This window comes from Filicampus tigris, chromosome 2 (genome assembly GCF_054856515.1).
Source record: "Filicampus tigris isolate MCC_2025a chromosome 2, RoL_Ftig_1.0, whole genome shotgun sequence".
Classification (NCBI taxonomy): Eukaryota; Metazoa; Chordata; class Actinopteri; order Syngnathiformes; family Syngnathidae; genus Filicampus; species Filicampus tigris.
In genome coordinates, this window is record NC_141218.1 from 5,413,153 (window position 1) to 5,437,363 (window position 24,211).

At 44.6% G+C, this 24,211-nt stretch overlaps 1 protein-coding gene across 6 annotated transcripts in view; it reads right to left on the reverse strand.

The window, feature by feature from the left end:
* adamtsl3 (ADAMTS-like 3) overlaps window positions 1-24,211 on the reverse strand; it is a 55,660-nt gene that overhangs the window by 5,669 nt on the left and 25,780 nt on the right. For 5 of the 6 annotated variants that reach the window (XM_086023907.1, XM_086023909.1, XM_086023910.1 and 2 more), the window contains exons 3-16: window positions 12,760-12,887; window positions 8,907-8,952; window positions 7,724-7,960; window positions 7,388-7,514; window positions 7,227-7,301; window positions 6,433-6,590; window positions 6,081-6,192; window positions 5,312-5,450; window positions 5,191-5,241; window positions 4,903-5,107; window positions 3,942-4,089; window positions 3,771-3,855; window positions 957-1,267; window positions 753-885 (exon numbers count right to left, since the gene is read on the reverse strand). In XM_086023907.1, coding sequence (XP_085880033.1) covers window positions 753-885; window positions 957-1,267; window positions 3,771-3,855; window positions 3,942-4,089; window positions 4,903-5,107; window positions 5,191-5,241; window positions 5,312-5,450; window positions 6,081-6,192; window positions 6,433-6,590; window positions 7,227-7,301; window positions 7,388-7,514; window positions 7,724-7,960; window positions 8,907-8,952; window positions 12,760-12,887 — 1,955 coding nt within the window. Of the gene's footprint in view, window positions 1-752; window positions 886-956; window positions 1,268-3,770; window positions 3,856-3,941; window positions 4,090-4,902; window positions 5,108-5,190; window positions 5,242-5,311; window positions 5,451-6,080; window positions 6,193-6,432; window positions 6,591-7,226; window positions 7,302-7,387; window positions 7,515-7,723; window positions 7,961-8,906; window positions 8,953-12,759; window positions 12,888-15,514; window positions 15,639-24,211 lie in introns of those variants that run through there. The other variant, XM_086023911.1, reaches the window with a different exon arrangement.

The following is a 24,211-nucleotide window of genomic DNA, read 5'->3' on the forward strand; positions in this document are numbered from 1 at the left end:
GTGGCGTTCGCTTAGCTGCGTTGTCTCACTCTGATTAACGTATGCTTTTTACAGCCTGGAAAGTGTGATTGCTCTTGGATGAGCTTAAGCACTTCTGATTTTTCTCAGCCACACGCTGTGAGTCTGATGAACTAATCCCTCTCCCACTTCATGAATCGAGCCTACTTGAAACATTTTCATTTCCAAATGATTCATATTTACTCCAAGGCCCTGAGGAAAATCGGGAATGTAGCATGTTTCATGCATTCGGTCTTAACGCTGCGGCTGATTCTCCTCACGGGGAATACTATCCAAAGAGTGCTGCTTAATGTGGGAGCGTGAGGAGGCCTCGGGGAGAGAGTGGAAGGCCAAAGGAAACACGTCCAATACAGCGATTGTTGTGCCTGAAAACAAGGCTCAAGGCCTGGAAAAACAGGCTTCCAGCCTCCGTCTTTGCTGAAGAAAGCGTTAAGTCCAAATGTGCCCCATCAGTGGTCCGCAGTCATTCAAATTCAATTGTTATTTCCTGTTCTCCGTGATACAGCCAGCAATCCGTCTCCGTCTGGTTTACTGAAATAATGTCACGGATATACGATGCGATTCATTTAATAGCGTGATGTGTTTTCTCACAGTCAAGTGGTTGCAGGTGTGAGACTAACAGAGGCACAGGGGCTCTTGGAAATTAATGTCGACAACTCAGCTGCCATTGCACGTGTTGCTCCAACCAAAAACATCCATTCAAATGATTCAAAACCATTGATTTGAGATTTTACCTGGGGGGGCAAGGCTGCGTTTTGCAGTCCTGGAGAAGCGGCGGCGGCCTGCGGGTGCTCACGCACAAACTCTGGTTGGCTGATGCTTCTCTGGTCTGCTTGTTCAAGCAGATGACCACAGCCTCCTGCACTCCTGAGATTCAAACACAAGTGAGGTTTATGAGCAATACATATGAGACGATGATCATTGGATAAGTTCCCCACCTCCTCCGCAACTCTTGGAACACGCGGTGAACCCGTCATACTCCCATTCATGTAGCTCCTCTCCCTGGAGGGTCTCCTCCTCCTCCTGCTCCTGCTCCTCCCCCATGTCCTGGTCATTGCTGCCTTCTGGCTTCTGGCAGGGAGTCTGGTAGCAGGCTTGACTCACCGCAGGTTTGATGCCCTTACACTCATCATCGGGGAGGTCGGCGACAGTCTGGGAGAAGGAGAGCAACACCCGGCACTTGACTGCGCGCCGCTGAGTCCCGGCACCACACGTTCTGCTGCACGGCTGCCAAGCACCGGGGATGAAGCTGGCAATGGGAGATTACCATCATACAAGTGCCCTTAGATCCATATCCTCCAAATCATATATACCAGGTGTCTCCACCACATCACTTGTGAGCAGGGTTAGAATAGTTTTCAATTTTTCAATTGTTAGTTTGTATTTTGTTTGGACTTTTGTTCTTTTAAATTCAATTCGTTCTAAATAGTTTTTAGAGAGGTTTCGCTAGCTTTCATTTTTTCAAAAATGCTTTGTTTTAGCTTAGTTTTTATTAGCTTTAGTATTGGTTTTAGCTTGGAGCATTTGTCAAGTAGTACAGCAATACCGAAATGAATACATTTAAACTCAGTCCCGAAAGCTCATGTATGATACTAATTGACAAAGACGAAAAATAAGGACATTTTCACTATAATTGTAGTTAACTTCTGTTTGGTTTAGAAAGCTGTAGTTTCTCTTCCTAGTTTCCATTTTTAAAAAACATTTTTGTTTTATTTGATCCCATTAACAAAAACGGTTTTTTTTCGTTCTTTGTTTTAGTTTTATCATTCGTTTTTGTTAACTGTGATAACCATGCTAGTGGTGAGCTGCCGGTAGCTCACCAGGACATTTAAAGTAGCTTGCCAAGGAGTCAAAACTATAATAGTAAAGGTGCATTTGATTGATTAACAGCCGATCTAAATTACCTTCCAATATGAATCAGTGGTGACCATCCCCCGCCCCTTCCCGAAATGATTATTTGTCCGTTTGTGTTAGCTTGCTGCAGCAGAGTGCAGCCAATAAGAGGCATGACATGAAACAGACTTTTCTTTCACCAACGTGATCGAGAAGGAAGTGTGTTGGTAAACAATACAACATTGAATTGCATTTGATCCAAGTCCACAGCAACTTATTTCGGGATCAACATAAGTCAACCCGTTTCGTGGCTCCACAATGTCATCGTAGCCCTGCTTATTTTTTCATTTGAGGAGGACTACATTTCCAGAATTCCACTCTTCCACTTTGACATGGTCTTTTGATTTGAGTTAAGACATTAAGTCCACCTTAAGTACTGGCAAAACTCCTTTTATAAAGCACTTAATCAAACAGCTGTGATGAATTAGGATGGACCGTTCACGGATAAACCTTCCTTCCTGGTTCAAAAAGAACGGATCAGGAAGAAGAAACATTTCTAGCTCATCGGTGTCCATCACGGATGGGCGAGAGGTCCTTTCACCAGCTAAAGGGAAACTCTTTAGAAGAAATCCTACTGGCTTTTCTTTTTTTTTTTAGACACGCTTCATGTCAGTCCAACTTTCTGAAGAATGCGCATAAAATGTGTCATCCTGAATTAACAGATCAAGGAAAGGATTTTGGGTTTAAATCATTCTGTTTTCTAGGTCGTCTGTGATGACTAACTGATGTTTCAATGGTAAAATGAGCTGCTGTTCATTAACAGAAGATGGATGAATATGTTTGCCTCGGTTGAATCATCTCCCCACAAGACCAAAACTGCAGTCATGCTAGCTCCTTCACAAGGACGCGATGTGTTTAGCGTTAAAAAATAAAAGACGTCCACAGAAAGATGTTTGTGAGTTATGGCGATGTCTTGCAAGAGCAGATGTTTGCAATATCCGCCAAAGCCCCTTCCTAATCTCATCAATTACATTTCCGACAGTGGAAATATTTCATTTAGTGGTGTGTTTTTTTTTTTTTTTGAGAGAGAGGTTGGGGGGGGTAAATCCAATACAGGACTAGTCTTTGTAATTTTGTCCCATATGGTTGGCAGATACAGTATTAGTGTTGGCTTGTCAATGAGGCAATATTACACACATGTATTTGCAGGGGGAAAGCCACGCTTCTTTGTCCTTCATTGCAGCTTTCTCACTTGAGAGACGAGTCAAAGTCGCAGATGTTTCAAACTGGCGAACATGCTCGCTAATGCAAGTCATGCAACGCGCCGGGCCGGGCTCCAAATGTCTTTGGAGGACAGCCTTTATTAGTCAATTGATATGCACGACCAAAACATCTGCAACATCTGCGAGTGTGCTGAAGCAACACGGGCAGCCTGTGACAAAGGAGGCGGACCTGATCCTAACACCAGCCATGCCCCCCCCCCCGCCCCCACTTGCTTTCAACTTCCCTTTAGTTACCTTACGTGACCCCATACATCACATTTACGAGCGGGATCTGACAACGCAGGTGTTCAGCAAAGGAAAAGAGGCGTGAAACATCTAACTTGGGACAAGGCGAACAATGAACACAACACACACGCAAATCCCTCTTGGGCTCTACCCAATGTAGTTAAACTGTAAATTGCGTTTATCCACGCTGCTCATTCAGCCCCTTCATGCTGATATATAACACACGTGACGTATTCTATGCCCGGCGCCAAACAGCGCATGCGGTGTTTTGACAGGTGGAGACAACAGGTGCACATTGGAAACTGCCGGCCGGCTCTGGACGCCACTGCAGCCACAATACCGGCAAGGTTTTGGAAACTGTCAACACCTCCTATTTTGCCATAAGTTTTTTGCGGACTGTCATTAACTCACTTTGGCTCCTCAGTCGCAACGATCTCCTCGTGCAGCTCTATGGCCTGCTTATGCCACAGCGGTTTGGCCTCCACAGGGAGCGTATCTGAAGTACCACAGAGAGGGGAGAAAAAAAAAAATAAAAATCAGGCGTAGGTTTTAGCTATTTCCCAAGCAAGATTTCAAACCCACCAATGGTCTTGTAGCAGGGCACAGTCACCAGACACTCCTCCTTGATGTGAGGCTTGGTGGTGGGGTTACATCCTCCCGCATGGAGCCCCCTGTGATCAATGCATAGCACCACCCGGTAACGCAGACCCTGACCGCACGTCACGGTGCACTGAAAGCGGGGGGGGGCGGACAGCACAGTTAATACCTTTCGCCTTGCATATATTCAGAGATAAATGTGTGTTAGTTGGCCAGCTCTCATCCTTTTCTGACTGACTAAATGTCTTGGCCTTTGACTCGAGGGGTGGGGGGGGGAGACGGTCCAAAATCCCCCACTGCTGTCTGAACAGGAGTGAACTTTGTGTGTCCTCTGCCAAAGCAAGCATTTAAAAGGCACGTTCCGGGAAGAATGTGCAAGGTAAACTGCATCCAAGGTTTTTTTTTTTTTTTTTTTTGCCTCTCTGTGTGTTTGTATGCCTGCCGTAGAAGATTTAAGACGAATTAATGCAGCCTGATGCAACAAAGGTTGACATTTCAACCCGGTGGTTCCAAATCTGAGCTGGTGGTCAGTATTTACACTTCTCATGAAAAAAAAAAGTTAGGGATATTCAGCTTTTAGGGAGAATGTCGGTATGAACATAAAATGCGCTATAACCTCTACAAGTGGATTTAATTTGAAGTTAATTAACCTGTCAATGTTTAAGGTTCATGCACGAAAGCTGAATATCCTTAACATTTCATGGGTTGCGTAATTACGCTAAACAAGTACAAGTACAGAAATATGCAAGTCTTGCATTCTCATTTGAGTGGGAAGGTGTACCCAATGAACTCATGGTAAATGGGTTTATAGTGCTTCTACGTTCACGGCACTAAAAGCATTTTCGTTCTGTCTTCTCATTCACCTAACTGGGGGTTCAGTGTATTGCTCGAGGACACGAAGCCTGAGGGTCAAACCCACAACCTTTGGATTGGGAATCCAACTTACAGGCGACCACTCTTGGGCCATCCAGGTGGGGCAGTCAAAGGTGTTGCAGGGCTGCAAGATGGCCATCTTGGGGGCGTAAAGGCACTTCCACTCGTCTGTTGCGATGACAGTCCCCTGCATGTCTTCCTCCACGCAGGAAACCGAGCGACTCTGAATGCCACCGCCGCAGGAAGTGGAACAAGCGGTCCAAGGGCTGCTCTCCCACCTTGCAAGACAACAAAGGTCAAAAGGTTGAAACGCGTACAAATGTACCTCATGTTTTTTGTTGAAGAAGTCATGAGGACATACCGAGGCAGGGGGTGGTAAAGGTCATATGGCATGATCTGCTTGTAGCCGTCACTAAAAGACAAGAGATGACTATTCAAGTTTGTACCATGTGTCTTCCAAAAAGCAAATCAGGCATTGTAACCTGGCCAGGCAGGGCTCCAAGTTGCACTCCTGCAGTTTGGGTTTGGGCTTGCTGTTCTCCGGGTAATAATGGCAGTATTGGTCCACCACCACTCGGCCGCTACGCAGGTCGAAGCACTCTGCGGATGTCAGCTGGTACCCTGGGCCAAGGAAAGCAAGCTTTTATAGACCTTTTCGCCATGTTATCACGCATCCGGGTGGCAAAAGATGCAGTTTTCTCTGATGGCACCACTCGTCAACAAACCCTTAGCTGTTGAACGATGATTGTAGCATTCTTTGTTCTACCGCCATAGCTTGAATGTGTCAGGCGAAAAGATGTCACATGAGGTAAATTGCTTCCAAGGGAGATTGACCACTAGTCATGATTTACATTTCAACCGGTAAATTGATTAAAAATTAGACGCGGTGGACCTGGTCAACGTGATCATTGAGGGACGGGTCATGAATTGGCTTTTATGTTTAGTTCAGAGTAATGGCACAGACATTTGATGCTAAAATGGATAGCATATCGTAGCAGGCTAGCCATTACAGTTTGCTCAATTACGCAGAGACAAACCAACCAACCATTTTCTACATACAGGGAAGATAATATTAACAAAACCGATGCTGGATGTAACAACTGTTACAACTGTCGGCACAAACGTTGACATTGATCGTTTTCTGTTCCGGTCAGCAGTAGTCAATCGTTTTTCTTCCAGCCGATTGAATGCCCCCACTTATTTTTTACAAACATTATAAAAAGATTCATATCTAGTATCTCTCTCACTTACCGCCGCCACAAGTGACAGAGCAAGGGTAGAAGTCTGTTTCCCTCCAGCGGTGGACGATGGGCTGGTAGAATATGTATTGGATGACGCTGTCCGGTCCCCCTGCAAACTGGACCTGCCGGAAGAATATTCAAGAGGTTCCATACGTGAGTGTATAGGCCCGCAATCCAGGTAAAAAGAAGCATCGATGCATCCTCCAGGTTTTTGCATGCAAATAGACAAAAAATAGTCTTGTTCAAGCTCAACATTGACCATTCTACTGTGACTGCTAAAACAATGGATGTAAGGTAACGCGGGAGTTAGACTTAACGATAACTCCAGATTAGAAGCACCTGAAATGACTCTTAGCGCTTACTTGGATGGTGAAATCAGCCCCGAGCGGCCCGGGAATTCGCAGGATTTCCTTATCGGACAGTTTCTGGTAGTCCAAGGTGGTGTTTTCCAGCTGGTACTGCCCTGACTTATCCAAGATACGTTGGCCCTTCACGCCTTGCAGAGTCTTACTCTCCACATCTAAAAAAGGGGAAACCGTACGTGCACACACATGGAGGGGAAATAATTCTTTGACTCGTGCAACAATTGTCACAGTCTTGGATTCCGCTGACATTTTGCATCCTTGGCAAGTGCCCTCTCTTCACGAGCCAACCATGACCACACTTTCAACAAACGGACAGGAAATGTGCTTGAAGCTTTGGAGACAAAGTTGATCCCTTTGACACGCTGCAGCTAAGGTCTCACAGGGTTTGACCTCACTTCAACCATGACCCAAGACGGCCATGTGGATTTCCAACAAGGACGTTAAGGGCAACGAAAACATTGGGGAGCACAGGATTGAGCGGTAACCAACAACAGTCAACATCTGTGCACACATGGTTCCAATTTGCATGCCAAACGGAGAATGAAAAAGCTCTCCATTCAGAAAAAGGGCTTGGGAAAGCTAACTTGAAAAGAAAACATACAGTAGGTTAAACGTATGATTAGCAAGCGATTCAATTTGTCTGCTGATGACAATGGTTGCTGGAACCATCTGCTTGGTTCAAAGGCCCTATATTTGGCATTAGAGTAAGCAATGCATTTGACGCTATCAAGTACAAGTACTGTATTTGGCTGATTTGGATGGAACAGCATCCTGGACCTACCAGGACTTACACAAGTGATCCGGGCCTTTTAGGATAAGACGCACATGTCGACTCTTGAAGGGGATGACGACAACAGTGTCCTCCGCTTCAGAAAGAAAGGGGAAAAGATGGATTTGAATAACGTATTTTAACCTGCGCAGTGACAAAATCCGATCCGGGCATTGGACATACTCTTTCCCGAGGCATGCTGGGCTTTGTAGTGGCCTCGCACCAGCCTGCACGAAGAGCCGTCGCCACTGCAGACGCCACAGTTGTCCTCTTTGGCCGCGCTCCCCAACTCGTGATCGCAGCCGACAATCTAGAACAGCAGTAATGGCACATTGTGATTTTCTAGGAATGTTGCAGAAGTGATGAGTTGACACTTACATATAATTCTAGAAATACGGTGCCGCACTTCATTCATATTCATCTGTCTACTACTCGGTTTCATAACATACTTTGAAGAAGAAGAACAGATAGTGTTCAGGCTGTTCATTTGTAATAGTGTACCGCAGGTCTCTGTCCCACCTGGCACATGCCACTGATGCACATGTCTAAGGACTCGGTGTAGCAGCGTGTCCCATCCAGAACCTTGGGCGCCAACTCCACCAGCACCCCCGAAGCCTGGGCTTTGCACTTGAGGGCGCACGGGTTTTCTGGGTCGTTGTATAGGGGCAGCCACTCGTGGTACTGGCCCTGGTAGCGGACGTCGGCGTGGGCTGAACACTGCTGAGCCCGGAAGTCTCCGGCATCCACGGGGCAGTCCTGAGCGTAAGATCATGTCAAAGTGCAACGACATGATACTTTGCGTTACAGTGAACCCCTGCATATTTGCAGTTCAGCATTCATATTTTGTTTTTCCTGAATTTAATGCATTGATATTGTTTTTCAAGTATGTTTCAGATATTGAGTCCTGTTTTTGGTGGCAGTCAAAGTGAAGTGTGGTCAAAGTCAAACTACAAGTGAAAGTTGGTTTTTGCTTCTCCCCAGGTGCCGCTACTATCATCCTAGTAATCTAGTTTGTCTGGATTAATAATCATTAGTAATCTAGTGACAAAATGGCCGCCCCCTGAGATGGACAAAAATGGGTGGATCTTGCTGCTTAAAGCGGAAGTCAACCCAAACATTTTTTTTTCAAGAATATGTTCTACGCAAGCCCACTGGTTGAAACAAGGATTCTGGTGAATATTGCGTTTTTGGAATAAGAGTTAATCCACCCGTTTTTAGCCATCTCTGGGGGCGGCCATTTTGTCACTTTTGTCGACTGAAAGTGACATCCAAACTGCTCAGGGCTCAGATAACGACCACTCATGGCTAGCCGACAGAAGTGACAAAATGGCCGCCCCCTGAGATGGGTAAAAGCGGGTGCATTTGGCTGCTTAACTCATATTCCACACATGTAATACTATTCAGAATGCCGTGTTTCAACTACTGGACCTGCTGGGAACATACTGTATTCTTGAAAAAAATGTTTGGGTTGATTTCCCCTTTAACTAATATTTCACAAACGCAATATTAATCAGAATGTGGGCCTGCATATTCTTGTAAAGACATTTTTGGGGTTGACTTAACTTTAAGTCCTGTATTTTGTGGCAACAGGGCTTGGCCCCTATCACCCTTTCCAATAGCAGGAGTTCACTGTATTTACATGTTCATTCATTTCCAGAAATCCTTATTTGGAAGCTCCACTATACGAAGATGCTGAACTTACCACATTACTGCATGTGCGATATTTGATATTCTGCCCTTCGCAGGCCCTAGAGGAGGAGGAAGGAGGGAAAAAGGAGCACTTGTGTGAACTGGCTTTGGGTCGTGTTGAATGATGAGGCAAACCACAATACACACCAGTCATGCGCACCCAAAGCAGGCGGTTAGCTCGACATTTGCTCAACACTTTTGGCATGCGGCGAGTGTGAGGTTCTGCGGCGAGCTCGCAAAGACATAATAGCGGCCGCACAATGCGACCATGCACGAAGCGCAACACTGTGCCACTATAGTCAAAAGAGATTTATCACACTTTCAAATCTGCTGACCTCCAATAAAATGAAGATGTTTACACAGGACAAAAATCACCATTTATTCATGTTTTCGTCCGTCCATGCCAAGATAAATCTGAAATGACTCCAAACACGCACGGGGGTAGACGACCACAATATATCGTGTCCATCGCCCTCTTGTTGTTTTTGATACTATATGGTGAGAAGTGTTGAAATCAGACTACAGCATCCTAAAAAGTACTGCAGATATGACAGTGAAGTCAGTCTTCCCAGCTGGTCAAACACATTGGAGCAGTTTGGGTACTTTGTTGCGACAATCTCCAGTATCTCCGCTCCAATTAACGAGCAAACCTAAAATATTGCGGTGCTTTGATGATGCTGACCGATGATAAAACATTGATGGCGAATATGATGGGCCAATTATCCGTGACTCCATTGGCAACCAATCAAAGGCAATTTTGTTGACTTTGGAAAAACTTTAGAGGCATTCCGGAGTCGACCCAGAATGAGACGCAACAAGGCAAGGTTTTGGAGCGACAGATGACCAAGAGGCTGGAGGAGTCTTACAGAGGGAGGCGATACAGAGCACGTGGTGCAGCAACAACATTAGTCAAATCCGGACTTGTTCCTCTGCCAAGCCGGAGAGACGGGGAACAAATCAGTCCGGGATGAGCAGCGCGCATTTTCCTTTCCTGACAACCTTCGAGGTAAAAGTAGAATTCAATACAGTCTGAGAGTTTTGGGGGTCAGATATAGGAACTGTAGAATAGTTGCAATTAGACAAGGGCCAATAGCATCATCCTCAATAATGTTAAATCTACAGCTGGGTCTTGACTTGCAAGTGCTTCAACTTGCGCATTTTCCGAGTCACAAACGGTTGCATGTTGAATTTTATCACGTGATACGGGGGAAAAAGTAAGCCCGGAAGCTATCAAAAAGGAGTTAAAAAAAACACGTGTTTGGAGAGCTTCTATTGAAAAAGGGAAAAGGCTAAAAAATAATGAAACACAGGAAGAGCCTACAACTTCCAAGAAAGAGAATCAAGTGTTCATTTAAGAGTCAAGAATGGGAGTCCTACTTAAGATCCGGGTTTATTCCTAGTTGACGGAACCTGTGCCGCGTAACATCTTGCGAGGTACAAGCACCTGGCATTCAAATACAAGCCTTCTGAGTTTTTCGAAAGAAAGCAAAAAGATTACCCCAAAATAAGACCACCTTGTTAAGGCATCCTACTCATTTTATATATATATTTACATTTAATCAATTATTTTCATGCTGTCTATCTGAAACTTGTCTGTGGCGCAATCAAGGTTGTGGACCTCTGCAATACGATTCTATTTTTCCAGGCTAAAAACATGTAAATCCCCAAAATGGAGGTGTTTTGGGCAGGGCTTAAACAGATTAACGGCATTTGGATTCATTTTAATGGGGAAAACTGATTTCATACATGAGTAAATCGAGTTACAAGCTTGATCATGGAACCAGTTCAAATCTGAAGCACTGTACTGTTGAACAAAATTCTACATCCTGATGGCATTTGATACATTTCATTTACAACACAGGTTTCAAACTCAAGGCCCGGGGGCCATATCCGGACCACAACATCATTTTATGTGGCCCGCAATGACAAATCATGTGTATTGACTTGACACGTTTTTTTGAAGCATTTGCTATCAATCCTTCCTTCCAAATACAAAAATAGCGAACAAACTATTTACTGGCTTCTGATTTCAAAACTAGTGATCCATCAATTAGTTGTGCATAAGGCGATCATACATTTACACGGGTTAACAGTCGTAACGGCCCTCCGAGTGAAATCAGAACTACGATGTGGCCCGCGACAAAAATGAGTTTGACACCCCTGATTTACGACACGTGTCTGGAACAATACCACAGTGCAATATTTCATGTGTGCTTGGAACACTTTGCACTGCTACAACTCAGACCACAGTTCTAGTCTTTATCATGACTGCATTACTATTTATCTTTTGTTGTATATTTTTGACATGCACGCCTCCACTGGAGAAGGAGTTGCTTCCAATGTCATTGTTATTCACTTTCCACTCTAGTTTATGCTGACACTCTCAGTGGTGCTGTAGCAAAGAACAATGTTTTGCTTTGGAGCCAAACAGCGGGTGGTCTCCTCTCCTGAGGCAGGGGACAGAATGCCAAGACCGTCTTACATAAAAATGGAAGCCACAACAATGTGGAGTGAGCATGCCCATGGCTTTAAAATCACCGCGGAGTAGGTTTGCAAAATTCACGGTATTCTCAAAGTTTGAAACTTTCCATGGAAATTAACGGGACTTTACGGCAATCAATGCGATAAACCAATCACTGTATTTACGGAATTGAAAGTGGACTCCTATTAGAAACTTAAATACAGAGTAGTTGGGGAAATACGCATTAGCAACATATTATGACTAAAACAACAGATTTTATGGAAGCAAAAAAACAAAAAAGCAATTGGGATTAACATCATTGCATGTGAGCAAGTACCGGTATACATTTTGCGTGCTGCTGATGACAAAAGTACTTGTTTATATTTATGCTTGATACCTTTCAATTGAATTACCCTCAGCTCCTTGTAATTCCCAATATTAATAAATTGAAACATTACAAAAATTGCTCATCTTAACTTTCCATGGAAATGTACCAGAAATCTTCCACCTCGTTCCATCGTTACGATTATTTTTGTTATTTTAAGACGTCGCAACCGGCAAGTTATTGAGACACTCCATCACACTTCATTTCCACCAAATAGTACCGTTTGCCATAAAAGGATCCCAAAACGTGGTCCTGGGTGTGATAGTAAGATGCAGTGGCACGAACTAAACTGGCCTGCTGCTTTGTTCCACTTGCTAATCGAGCAAGCGGTCCAGCTGGCTACGTTTGGTGGTTAGGGTGGGTGATATATTATGGGAAGCGTAAAGTAGCGCATTGCAATGAAGTCATGCTGTGGCTACTGCCCAGTCTATGAACGTGACATTACTAGAAAACGTGCCCTTTGGACCTCTAATCTTGTCCTTTAGTTTCTGTTGTTCCTCAAATCCTTTTGATAAAGGCCACGTCCTTGGATTTGACTTGTGTACAGCCATCCATTTCAACGCCTATTGTCAGGAATGAACTCAGGCCCTCTCCTTTGGAAGTCTGGACAGTTTTAGTAGGTGGTTGACCGATGGCATAACAGCATTGCGGGAACTCCTGTTGCAGACTATGGGAGGTTGACTCACACTATTAGGGCAATTGTCTGGGTTTATTTGGCGGAACGATTGGGAGCAGCAGAGAGAGGCCGACCAGATTGAATTTTAAAGCCAAAATATGGCAGTTTAATAGAAAGCAGCCTGACTGCAGGCAGGGGGTTTCTTTTTTTTTAAAAAGACCAAATGACTCTGGATAGCGTTTGAACACACGCTTACAAATTGGCCACAAGATGTTTCCATTTATCCAGAGGTCAATGAGGTATTTCAGTTTCTAAATACAGCTCATGTGATCCAAGCTTCTCTCAATTCAGGCTAGACCTGTGCCGACTAAATATAGCACGGTGAGTTTGTATGGAAGACTTACTTGGAGCTGAGGCATCGTCTCAGGGAATACGAAGCTCCTCCTCCGCAAGTACGGGAGCATTCGCTCCACGAGCCCCAGGCGTCCCACAGGGTGTCTCGGTCCTCTTCCGAACGGGCCGTCCGTGAGCTCTGCGCATTGAGAGATGGGACAATGAGATCAAATGGCTGGCGCGTCGCGGGTCTGGTTCTCAAACTGCGCTCCACGTCGGGCCTGGCGCGCGCTCATCCTCTCGATGGCATGCTGCTGTATTTGGCAGTGGGGCTCGGAATATGCCGCAGCATCCAATGTCAATATTATGAGAAGATGAATTTTTGCGACTCAGAGGACAACATGCATCTCAGATGGCAAGCGACAGCCCAAAAAACTGTCATCCGCCCCATACATCCATCTTTTATGACCCCCTGTTTCTTCTATTCCTGCACAGGAAGCGTGGCAGTGGGGGCGTGTGAGAGGGGGCTTCATTTTCTAGTGATTTACTGGGACAGATTCATCAAGCTGTAAAACAAGATGTTTATTTTGAAAAGGTTGGCGTGGTCATGTGATACACATCACCTCCATCTGACTGCGTGCGCGTTACGTTTCTTTCCTTTGGCCTGACAACGTCGCCGACAGTCGATCGAATGACGCCGGAGGGTGAGAAGCAAGGCCGGCTAAGCTGGCATGCTTCAAAAAGCTGCCGCTCCCAATAAAAGACGGGCCAGAGACCCTGCGTTGCCTCTTTTTCACTGAAAAAAAACAAAAAAAAACACTCTGGGAAATGGAACGAACGCCGGGACAAATCATCCACCTCCCATGGCAGTCGGAATGCGGCTGAAAAGACTCGGGGTGCAAACACATTCAATCAAATAATCTGCCATTCACTGAAGGATTTAAAGCTGTGAAAAGAAAATTGATGTGAAGGAGGGGAAAAAAAAAAAAAAAGCTCCTCATATCATTTCACGCAATAACCTAAACACAAAGACGGCCTTTCTGATGTTGGTGGACCATCAAAGCATATTTGGAGAAATACTTTACACCACAGATCCATGTAGTCATACATCCTGCAGGCTTCAGAAATTCTGCAGCGAGGGGGGATGATTTGCATCAGAGTGATACCCCCCAAAAATGCCCCTGAAGTCAGACAAAATCATACCTCAAGACTTCAGTTCAGTGATCACCTAAAGGATTAACTCCCCCTTTGTTATTTTACCCAGAAGGTGCCAGCGTCAGCAAAAGAGGAAAATATGACGAGCGTAGAACAGGAAATGGAAGTTTTGTGACATTTGTGCTCTCCTCTCTGTCCTGGCTGATCAGGTCAATAAGTCGACAACGACGATAACAATAATAACAGAAGGAGAATGAAATTCGCACCAGAAAACGATTTGCGTTTGCTCTTCTTTTTGCACTTTGCAAGTTGACTTCTTTTCACACTTGACAATTTGGACTGTTGTTGTTGTCGCGACTTTTGGCTTGTCCCATCAGGGGTTCTCCACAGCGAGTCACTCGCATGACTTCTTTTGCACAGATTTTACGCCAAATTCCTTTGCTGATCCAACCCACTTACTTGTTCATAAACCGATTAATTCAACTAGCTGTTTTTCCTCTGGGGGAATACAATTGATGTAAAAGTCAAAAGTCGACCCAAAGTCCATCCGCGAAAGAATATTGCATATGAGCCCGTTTTCTTTTGAAGAAAACTTTGCCAGGACGGCAATGACGTCTTCATTGGGACACAGTAGCAAAAACAAGCTGACGAGCAGCACAGGGAACCAGGGTTTATTTTATTCAAAGTGACTAATGTAAATGTCAGTGCGCACAGCATGGCAGTTGCCAACACACGGCCAAGAGAAACCGCGGCCAAAGCGATGGCGCTACTTTTGACTTTGCGTACGGGCCAACTCTTCCGATGTTTAGATCCACAGTAAATAAACGGACTTTGTCGGGCGGCCTCTTAATTCTCCTCCTTTTTGAAAGGCAATCGGGGTATTTTGCAGTCAACCGGCGAGCCAAGCGAGCTGGAGGCCGAACGAGGCCGGCGGAGAGGAGAGCGGATGGAGATGGAGGAGAAGGACGACGCCGTTTTTGGCCGCCGGCTCTGCTATTGTTCCCCACGAAAGCGGGATAATACAAGCTCCTTCGGGGATTCGGGGCTAATAATCAAACGGCTCGCATGTCCGCTTGGCGGCTATCTAATCCGTCTCATCCGTCCTGCTCGCCGTCGGAGCACATTCGGGACAGACTCGGCTCGTTTGCGTCGTCAATGAGAAAAACAGAGAGGTGGCCTCTCTTCTCATGTACTCAATCAAGCAGAAAGGAGGAAATGAGCACGAGCGCTGATGCTCACTGACGGACAAATTCGATGCAAGTCACCTGTCAGCACGTAAGGACATTTTCCTGGACGCGGGAAGAGAAACCCGACTCGTACACCTTCTATTGAATACGCACGCTGGATGGCCTTGTCAGGTTGGCAAGACATTTGATAGCCGCACATCTGCTCAATCCCTTGTCTTCTGCATCACTGCATCCTAACCAAAGGGGGCTCGAGGGGGAGTGGGGGGGCTATTTCACCTCAAAAAGGAAGGGACACTTTTAAGCTGCCACAGTCAAGCTGAAAGGACCTCCAAGGCGTGACCACGCGCCGCTCTGGAGTCACACATGCCCGCCCGCGCAGTCAACAACATCATGTGACATTTAAGGATGCAAATGCAGATGTGGTGAAAAAAAAAGAAAAAAAAAAGGGAAAAGAGACAAGAGGAAAAGAGAGATATTACAGTACCAGGATAAAAACAGCCGTCACCAGCAGTTTGCAAGCCGTTGAAGCCTCCATGACTTCATGAAGCCTGCCGAAGCTCCTCTGTGGGTCAATCTATGCGTCTGGTCCGTCTGTAGCCTTCTCTCTACGCTCCTTAGTAGTAACTTGGATTCAGGGGAGGGTATGCAAGGAGGGAGGGAGGGAGGAGTGTATATTTGTATGTGCGATGTGAGGAGGGGGGTGGTGGTGGTGGTGGTGGTGGTGGGGGGGGGGGGTAGTCCTCAAGTCTGGCACAGGAGCCAATCAATAAATGGGCTTCAGTCAAGCGTGCTAGTTCAAACAAGGAGTTGGCGGCCAGCCGCAACTTCACACGTTTGCGAGTATTAGGATGTCTAACTGACTGACTTCATTCTTCTGAACGCTCAAATGTCAATCTCCATTTCCCTCGTGCCTGGCTTCCCCTTTTGCTTCCTTCTGGACAGGCCCACTGAGTTTATATTGACAATGTCCCCCATAAAATACACAGGAAAAAAAAAAAAAAAAAAAGCAGAGCCATATTTGAAGCTTGTGAGTGAGCGTCATGTATATATCCTGTGAGTTTGCGCACAAAAAGCCGTCAGGAGTAACTTTGCTGTGAGTCCTCTATGAGCAACTTCAACAGAGCCGTTCAGAACATCTGGCACTTTAGGCCCAGTGCATGTGGAGGTGGGGAACAGGCCAGGTGGACGGACAATTCTGGAGGAAAAACAAGCTTTTAGATGGACAGCTCTTGGCACAGAGGGATTGGATCATAAACTGAGCAACTTTCCAGTTACTGCAATGGCATGAAACGACAACAAAAAAAAAAGAAATAATGGATTCTAGAAATTTAGTCCCAGCCTGTGATCAGAGAAACTCAAGATTCTCCTCAAACTACGAACCTCCCACTCAAGTTGTGCCCGATGTGTTGCGCTTGCATTAAAACACGGCAACCGCACCACAAATGGACATCCACTTGACCCCGCTGCGGCGGCGCCAAGGGGAGGGACCTTTTGCGCAAGCCGCGCACCCCTTTTAATCCATAACCCCGCTGTTTGCTTTCAGAAGAAATCCTTCTCATATTTGCAAGCGTGAAAGTACAGAAAATAAACCGCGGCATCTGCTTGACAACTACGGCTGCCAGAGAAGGAAATGAATATGCTTGATTGACAACCCACTGGAAGTGGTCGTCGACCGCAACGTTGCTGGAGGTGTCTTGACTTCAAACGACTCGTGAAGATGAATAATGTATATCGCTATCTCACGCAAGACTTGGAAAAGGGCTTGGAATTCCTTGTATACAACCATAATGTAGAAACACTAGACCTACAAATAAAGGCTTGAAAAGTATTTGAATCATACATGGCCCGACTGATAAAGAGACTTTGTTGTTACCAGGGCAACCCCAGATCACCTGCTTCAGTGTTTGGCCGGGCCAACCCTAATATTGCTGGAATCGAGAAGACGCGGGGAGTGCATTTATGTAGTTCTCTGTGCTCCAGGCATGATTTACATCAAAGTTATTCTTAAAACAGCGATCTGGACGACGGCCTTAAAATGTTTTACCAGGATTGATTTTTTTTTTTTTTTTTTTTTTTTAACGACCTGCAGCTGAATCGCGACCACATTTCCCAATACTTGTCCAAACCCGATGATCGGAATAGAGATGTAATTCCCCAGCGCCAGGTCCAACATGAGACAGATGGAAGGTGAGCGGTAAAAATGCAGTTTTATATAGTTCTTTGAAGTACTTCTCATAAAGTATTTTTTTTCTACTTGTTTGAACCCACCGCAGTTTCTAGCTACCATTCTTTTATTTGATGATTAGCATAAGGCTGATGATTAATGACTTCGCTGGAATACACTTTGCAGCTTTTGAAAAGTTTTCTAATCTAGGATGTTGGTAGAAATCCATGAAGGGTTAAAAGCGCACAATAGGCCTCCTCCTTTTGCGACCAACACATACATTTTGATTTCTGGACATTTTACTTCACGTCTCGGTTGTTGTGTTCCATTTTAAACGCGCAGGTCACTTCAGCCACGGGCAAAGTGTGTGACCCCAAATCCCAATTTGGTCACTGCAAATTATTTTTTGCAAGCTAAATCTGAATCAAATTGAACTGAAGCCATGTGGTTAAAAACCAAACTAGTACCATGCATCCAACCTACGCGCTTAATTGTTTCATTCCGACATTGCGACATCGTTGGTAAAAATACCTCGAAAGTGAACAGAAAATCAAGCGACCAACCTTAAATAGCCAATGGCAGCGTTTTGTTGCGGCTCACAACCTTAAATGAGGAACTCATTTGTTTTGGCTTCCTGATACACTTCAAACTGCATTGGGATAAAATAATGAATATATTATTGCAGGAAATTTATTCGGAGCTTGTCTTGATGGGCCTCTATTTTGAGTGCATAAGAGGTACAACTCCAAAAGGTTAAATACTGGACACCAAAGTGACCTTTTGTACCGTTCCCAGTTGAGTGAGTGCATCCAGAGGACTAACCAACACGAAACAGTTCTACAAGCATCCAACAGTGAGCATTGAGGCACCTGGTTTGCCTCAGCAGCTTATTATACCTGATGAGAGTGCTGAACCATTCACACTTCAAGTAAGTCAGAGCTGTTATTACCACCAAAAAGAGACGTCTGATCTGCTGTAAAGGCTCTACAGAGCCACGGTTTTGGTTTTCAACCTGAAAATGGAGTCACATCGGTAACATGTGTTTTTCATTGTTGGGAATGTATTATGTGTTGTCTTTGGCTCGGGAACATCCAGAGAAAGTGATAGTAATGTGATAAAGGTGGTCAAAGTTTGGCTTTACCCTTTGGAGCGTCCTCTGCTCTCTGACATTTTCCCCTCGGTTAGATAATGATGCAATAACAAGGAGCACGAGAAGGCACTTGAGTTCCTTGTCATGACCTGTACCTGACCGATAAATATGGCAACGATTAAAGGAGAAGAAGAAAAAAAAAAAAAAAATCAAAGGAAACCTCAAGGGCCAAATCTCCTTTCGAGAAATCCATAAATTCACTGAGATTCTTTTGATATACAGTGGTATCTCTACTTATGAAATTAATTGGTTCTGGAAGAAATTTCTTAAGTAGAACATTTTGTAAAGACGTGTTTTCCATGTAAATGCCCTAATCCGTTCCAAGCCCCCCCAATATTCAGACCTAAATGTTTTATAAAGCATAAAAATGCATCAAAACATGTAACAAATACATGTTACAATTAGATTATTGCACAAAAAATGAGAGTTGTGCATAAGGTAAAAAACAAACAACAGAGTAAAGAATAAACATGATGGTCGTTTACCTTTTAATTGCTGTCCTCACTGCTTTTTGCCCTCTTTGGTTCATGTTCTCTCTCAGAAGTGGTTTTTGAATGGCGTTTTGTAAACAACTGATTTGAGAACATGGCGACTGTCGATACATTACGGTCATATTCTTTGGCGAGATCAAGCAAACGCATCCCTTTTCATACATTTCTATTATCACTTGTTTTGTTTGTATGGACAAAAAAAACGATGTCCTCCTTTTTTTTTTCCTCGTTTCTAATCGGAACACCTCATGACGAGGACGCTGCATAGACATATCTATCACATATCTATCTATCTACCTGTCTATCTGCACACATAGACACATACGGTAGAGGTCCCTCTTAGCCAATGGGATGCCAGGAAGATGCTAGGTAATAGCCAATGGCAGAGCAGCTATGAGTACGTTGCGTTCAGGAAACTCCGGAGCTGCGACTAGCAGCCCATACTGCGAGTAGCAGCCCATACTTTTACCTTTTTTATCTTGAAATTTCTTTTGTAACACGAGGCAATATTTTCCTGTTGGAGCGTTTCGTAACTTGAACATTTCGTATGAAGAGACATTCGTAATTAGAGGTATGTGCAATTAAGTTTTCAACAAGGCATGTATCAAACAATTACTCCATCTCTCACATCAAGGCTCTTCTGCGGATTCCAGGAAAGTTCAAATATGAGCGAAGCGTGTCGAAACGAGGGGTAAAATTGCTTTGACCTCAGTTGCTCTTGGTGTAAAAGTGGACTGGACTTGAACATGGGTCAGTAAGACAAATCAGTTTGGTAAATAAGGTGTGGTTTTGACCTTGATCTCCACAAGTGCCCGCGAAGCTTGAAATTGAGCAAACTCGTTACCCACCCAAGACGATTTATTTGTACAATGACGCATCTTCCCACGTGTTACTGTGCAGCAAAGAGGATTAGAGAAACAGTGTTGACGCTTACAGTGTCAGCGCTTTGCGTCACATGACAAGACAATCAGCATGTCACACTTAAAGAGCATGTTGATAGAAAAGTCCCAAATGTCTTTGGCAGTTTACACAGCATAATCAAGCTCATTTTCCTTCAAGATTTCTGGCGGGTTCAAATGGGTCCACTTTACGGAAAGAGAGGAAATGTGGATGCATGACTAAACGGCACCCCAATCCCGCATTAAACCCCTCAAACTGTTTTCCCCCCAGCCTCACAGCTGTCTAAATACGCTACCGTGGTGAGAGCTTTAATGGCTGCTCGGCCAGTAAACACCAAGAGGAAGCAAGGAAAGGAAAGCAAGGAAAGAACCAAGACTTATTTCTAATTTAAAGGCTATTCTGCGTCCCCCTGTTCGGCCCTCCGACGCCTCGTTTGTGCTGAAGCATTCAGCTCGTCGGTGGCACCTTGTGGCAGGGATTCGAAGCTACAAGAACCCTCAAAAGTACGACCAACCGCCAGTCCATTACTTTGTGGCACCATGCAATTCACCCGAACTCAGTCAGGCACTTAAAATAAACCTCACGCCATGTATGAGCCATCTCCATTCTGAGTGTGGAGGAGCTGCCCTTCACCCCCCGTCATTACCCGGAGTGAGCTCTCTGAGAATTTGCTGAGGAATGCTGCCGGTTTGCTTGTGGTCCAACCTGGAAAACCCCAGGCGCCACAAATAATTGCCCAACAATTTACAGTCCAAACAAACCCTTGCTTATTCCTTATCGCAATTATTGCAAAGAATGTGAGGAGTGGGGTGTGGGGGACGATAACTTGCCTGATTTTGGCACAATCACGCTGATCAATAGATTGATGGCTGAGAATCCGATCAGATATAGTTCCATTCCAGATCGTAAATCGCAGGCACATGCGCCTTCACAACAGAACGTTTTCGTGGAGGAGACCCTCATTGTGTGCAATGGCCAATAAATTTGGAGGCTTCAGTACTCCGCTGGGTCGCCTCATATTGTGATTTGGGGATGGAACTAATAGTTGGAAAGTTGGGAAAACACATGTTGCAACAGGATGCATATCCCCTAAAGAAAAAAATCATTTCTACCTCTTGACTTCTTCCATAAACACACACTGATACACCTCGCAAGTCCATCCATCTGAAGACGAGACCCCTTACCCTAGTTCCCCCTTAAACGGGTTCCATGAACTCAACCACGTTTTACAAGAGTTGAGACGACAATCTTCTTCCCGGCTTTTCCTATTTGAGGCCGAACTTTTGTTTGAGCCTCCTCCAAATGTTCCTGTTTAGTGTGTTCCTTTCATCCACTTTATTCTCTTTCAGATCTGATTCAAGACAGTCTGTCCATCTGGTTCTATCAACCCCTTCGTCCTTTTGTTCGATCCACAGTAATCGAGTCTACAGGACGGGCCACGTTTAACCAAATTAAAGCAAAAGTACGCAGACCATCAACACAAAGAGGCGTAAACTATTCTTCATTTAAGTCAAAGGCTTATCTCAGTGTTCTATAAATATTTTGACCCGGTGTGCTTTGTGTTCCAAGCGCTGTTCACTTTTCGGCTTGGCAAGTGTGTCAAGGTTATCGTTCCAATTTTGTGGTTTGTGAACATTTTCTCGGCGGGCTCCGGCATATTAAAAAGTGTGTGTGTGTGTGTGTGTGTGTGTGTATAGCGTGTGCGTGTGAACCCGCAGGTGCGCGTTTGTGGCTCAGCAGGGGTGCTGTGCAGTTGTCTTTTTGCATGCGTGAGCTCACAATGCCTGGAAGAGATGGACTCTTGGAATACACAACAGGGACGCTAGCGCTCTCTCACTGCGAAGACCGCAACCTTCTGTCAATATGTTAGCCGCACGCAACCATCTGCAAAGAACGGCTGAACCAAACGGGAACAATTGCTACACAAATGCAATGTCATGTTCCCGCTCACAAGACTAATCGCAACCAGCCAGAGTTCATAGGTCCCATTTAGAATTGTTGCGTACAAAGTACTATAGTATGTATTTCCTCTGATTGCAACCGGTAGTTAACAGGAGACCTATTTTTTTTTTTTTTAACAGGGAGTGGACCATGACACATCTTCGCGGGCTTAAAAAACACTTAATTCTCGTTTCTATCCCAGCCACCGGAGCCATTAGAGCCCACATTAAAGAAAGAGATGGATACGTTTAGGGTTGCATGTTGCCCAGTGGTTAACCTAAACGCCGCTCCGCATGGGTGGCGGGGGATCTTTCAGCGGCAGGTAATTACCGGCAGGATAACACTGTTGCTTACACTGGAGATTACAGCAGGCTGTCCGAGCCAAGTGCCCGCAATGAGCAACTCATGCAGAAGCTCACACCGCACTTTCTGTGCTTCCTCACGTTTATTAAAGTGCCACACGGTGATAGATAATAAACAGCCAATAGGTGGGCTTGGAACTAGTTTTTAAACAGCACTTATGTCCAAAGGCAGGCAAGGTGTTTGGGGAATTCCCTTTAAAGACCACATGTTTGCCATCCCAAGACGCTGAACAAGGAGAGGCTTAACAGTAACAATCAGCTCCTTTTGGAGTCCATCGGAGTGTGCAGTGCCAAGGCACAGCCAAGGACATCCAAGAATCCTTGGATGAGACTTTTTCTTTCCCCAGTTGTACAAGCATATCTGTTTATGGAAATGCAGGCGGAACATTGTGGAGTATAAACATTGGTGCGACCTGATATGGAAACAATTACATACGAATCACTTGACCTGGGAAATGTGCACGTGACTTGACGTGGTGAAAAGGTGCAGATATGGTGTGGGGAAAGGAGCGAGAGAAAGACGGGGAACAGGATGAAGCCGATGTGCCACCAAGGAGTCCAGAACTGATGGACGAACCCTAATCTGGTTTGGGTTCTCAACTTTTCACCACAGCGTTGGCCCATTAATGCAACAGAGTACGTAATAAGGCAGCAACGTTGAGTAAAACTGCAAAAATTGCACGAAACAGTAGCTGGCCAACTACTGGCTACACACAAACCCACATTTGTTATGTGGTGAGGTCTTGTACCTCAGCGGCGTAACTCCAGTACCCACAGTGCAATGGTGCATGACCACACGAAGCTGGGGGTGGTCGCATGGGTTGCCAGGGATTGACTGAGAGCGTATGTTGATGGAACAAACACACGGGGGATGACAGAACGCTTGCATGAGCCAATGCCACGTGGCTTGACACCTCATTCATTGCTCAGGAGCTTCTGTCCAAACAGCATCTTGTAAATATAAACGGGTTAGTCAAAGCAAACACGTCAGGAAAGCAAATATGGGCTCATTCCCTAAAGAAGCGTTCCGTGCTTTCAATGGCATCATTTCTTACTTTGCAAATAATCGCTGTCCTTTCCTGCAAACATTTCCACATTCAAGTTTGATTTATGCTTGCTCAAAGTCAGCTAGGATAGGCTTCAGCTCATCTGCCAGCCATCAGGAGGATACGTAGTATGGAAATTGGACCGACGGATGGATGAAGTGTTATTTATTGTCAGAAGCATGACTGTTTGTATGTTTTGTTGCATGTATAGCAAGACAAGGTGCAAACTCAGCAGGCATGGAGCACAATGAGAGAAAAAGCTAAAGCTAAACATTCTCAGCACCTGCCAAAACAATTATGCACACTTTCCTAATGAAGATAGACGTAGTGCTTAATTGTGCACCTTCATTTAGAACAGGGATGGGCAGTATAAATGTTGGAGGGGTTCAGGATATTTCCTCAGTGTTACTGGGGGGGTGGGGGGTTGGAGATTACATGGTACCATGCGATTTATATCCAGATGTATGACAAAAATGCCATTTTAAAGAAGTATAATATACATGCATGTTTAAGAGATCCAGTGTCCTAACCCAAGAACAAATACGCAAACACCAAAATAACCACACACTGTAATTTCTTCTCCAGTGCAAAGGTTTCTTGTATAAAAATGTCTATTCAAGGACAGCACAGAACTGCTCAACAAGAAACCAACATGTAGTGCAAGAAGGCATTTTGTGCATTTTTTTTCACATTCAAAAATTGTATATTATTGAGGTACTATATTTGTTCTACATATCATCCAAAGTTTACCCAAAATATTATGCCTACATACATTGTAGGATAGGGCAGTATAAGACACAGTATAGCCCAACTGAGGCAAGTCTCCCATCTAGTGATGATTGGTGATATTACAACTTCAAACTACAATCAACCCCTGCATATTCACAGTTCGGTACCCGTGGAGTCACATGTTTGTGGAATTTTTCCGTTTTTTTCCCCCAATATTTTTTCATATTTTGGATTTTTACTGTGTTTTTTTCGGGATTGTGTTTCCCTCTGTTTTTCCTGGAAAATGTATAATGCATGTTTATCAGCGTTTTTGATAGTTGCTTTGGGGTGTGTAAAAAAAAAAAAAAAAAAATATATATATATATATATATATATATATATATATATATATATATATA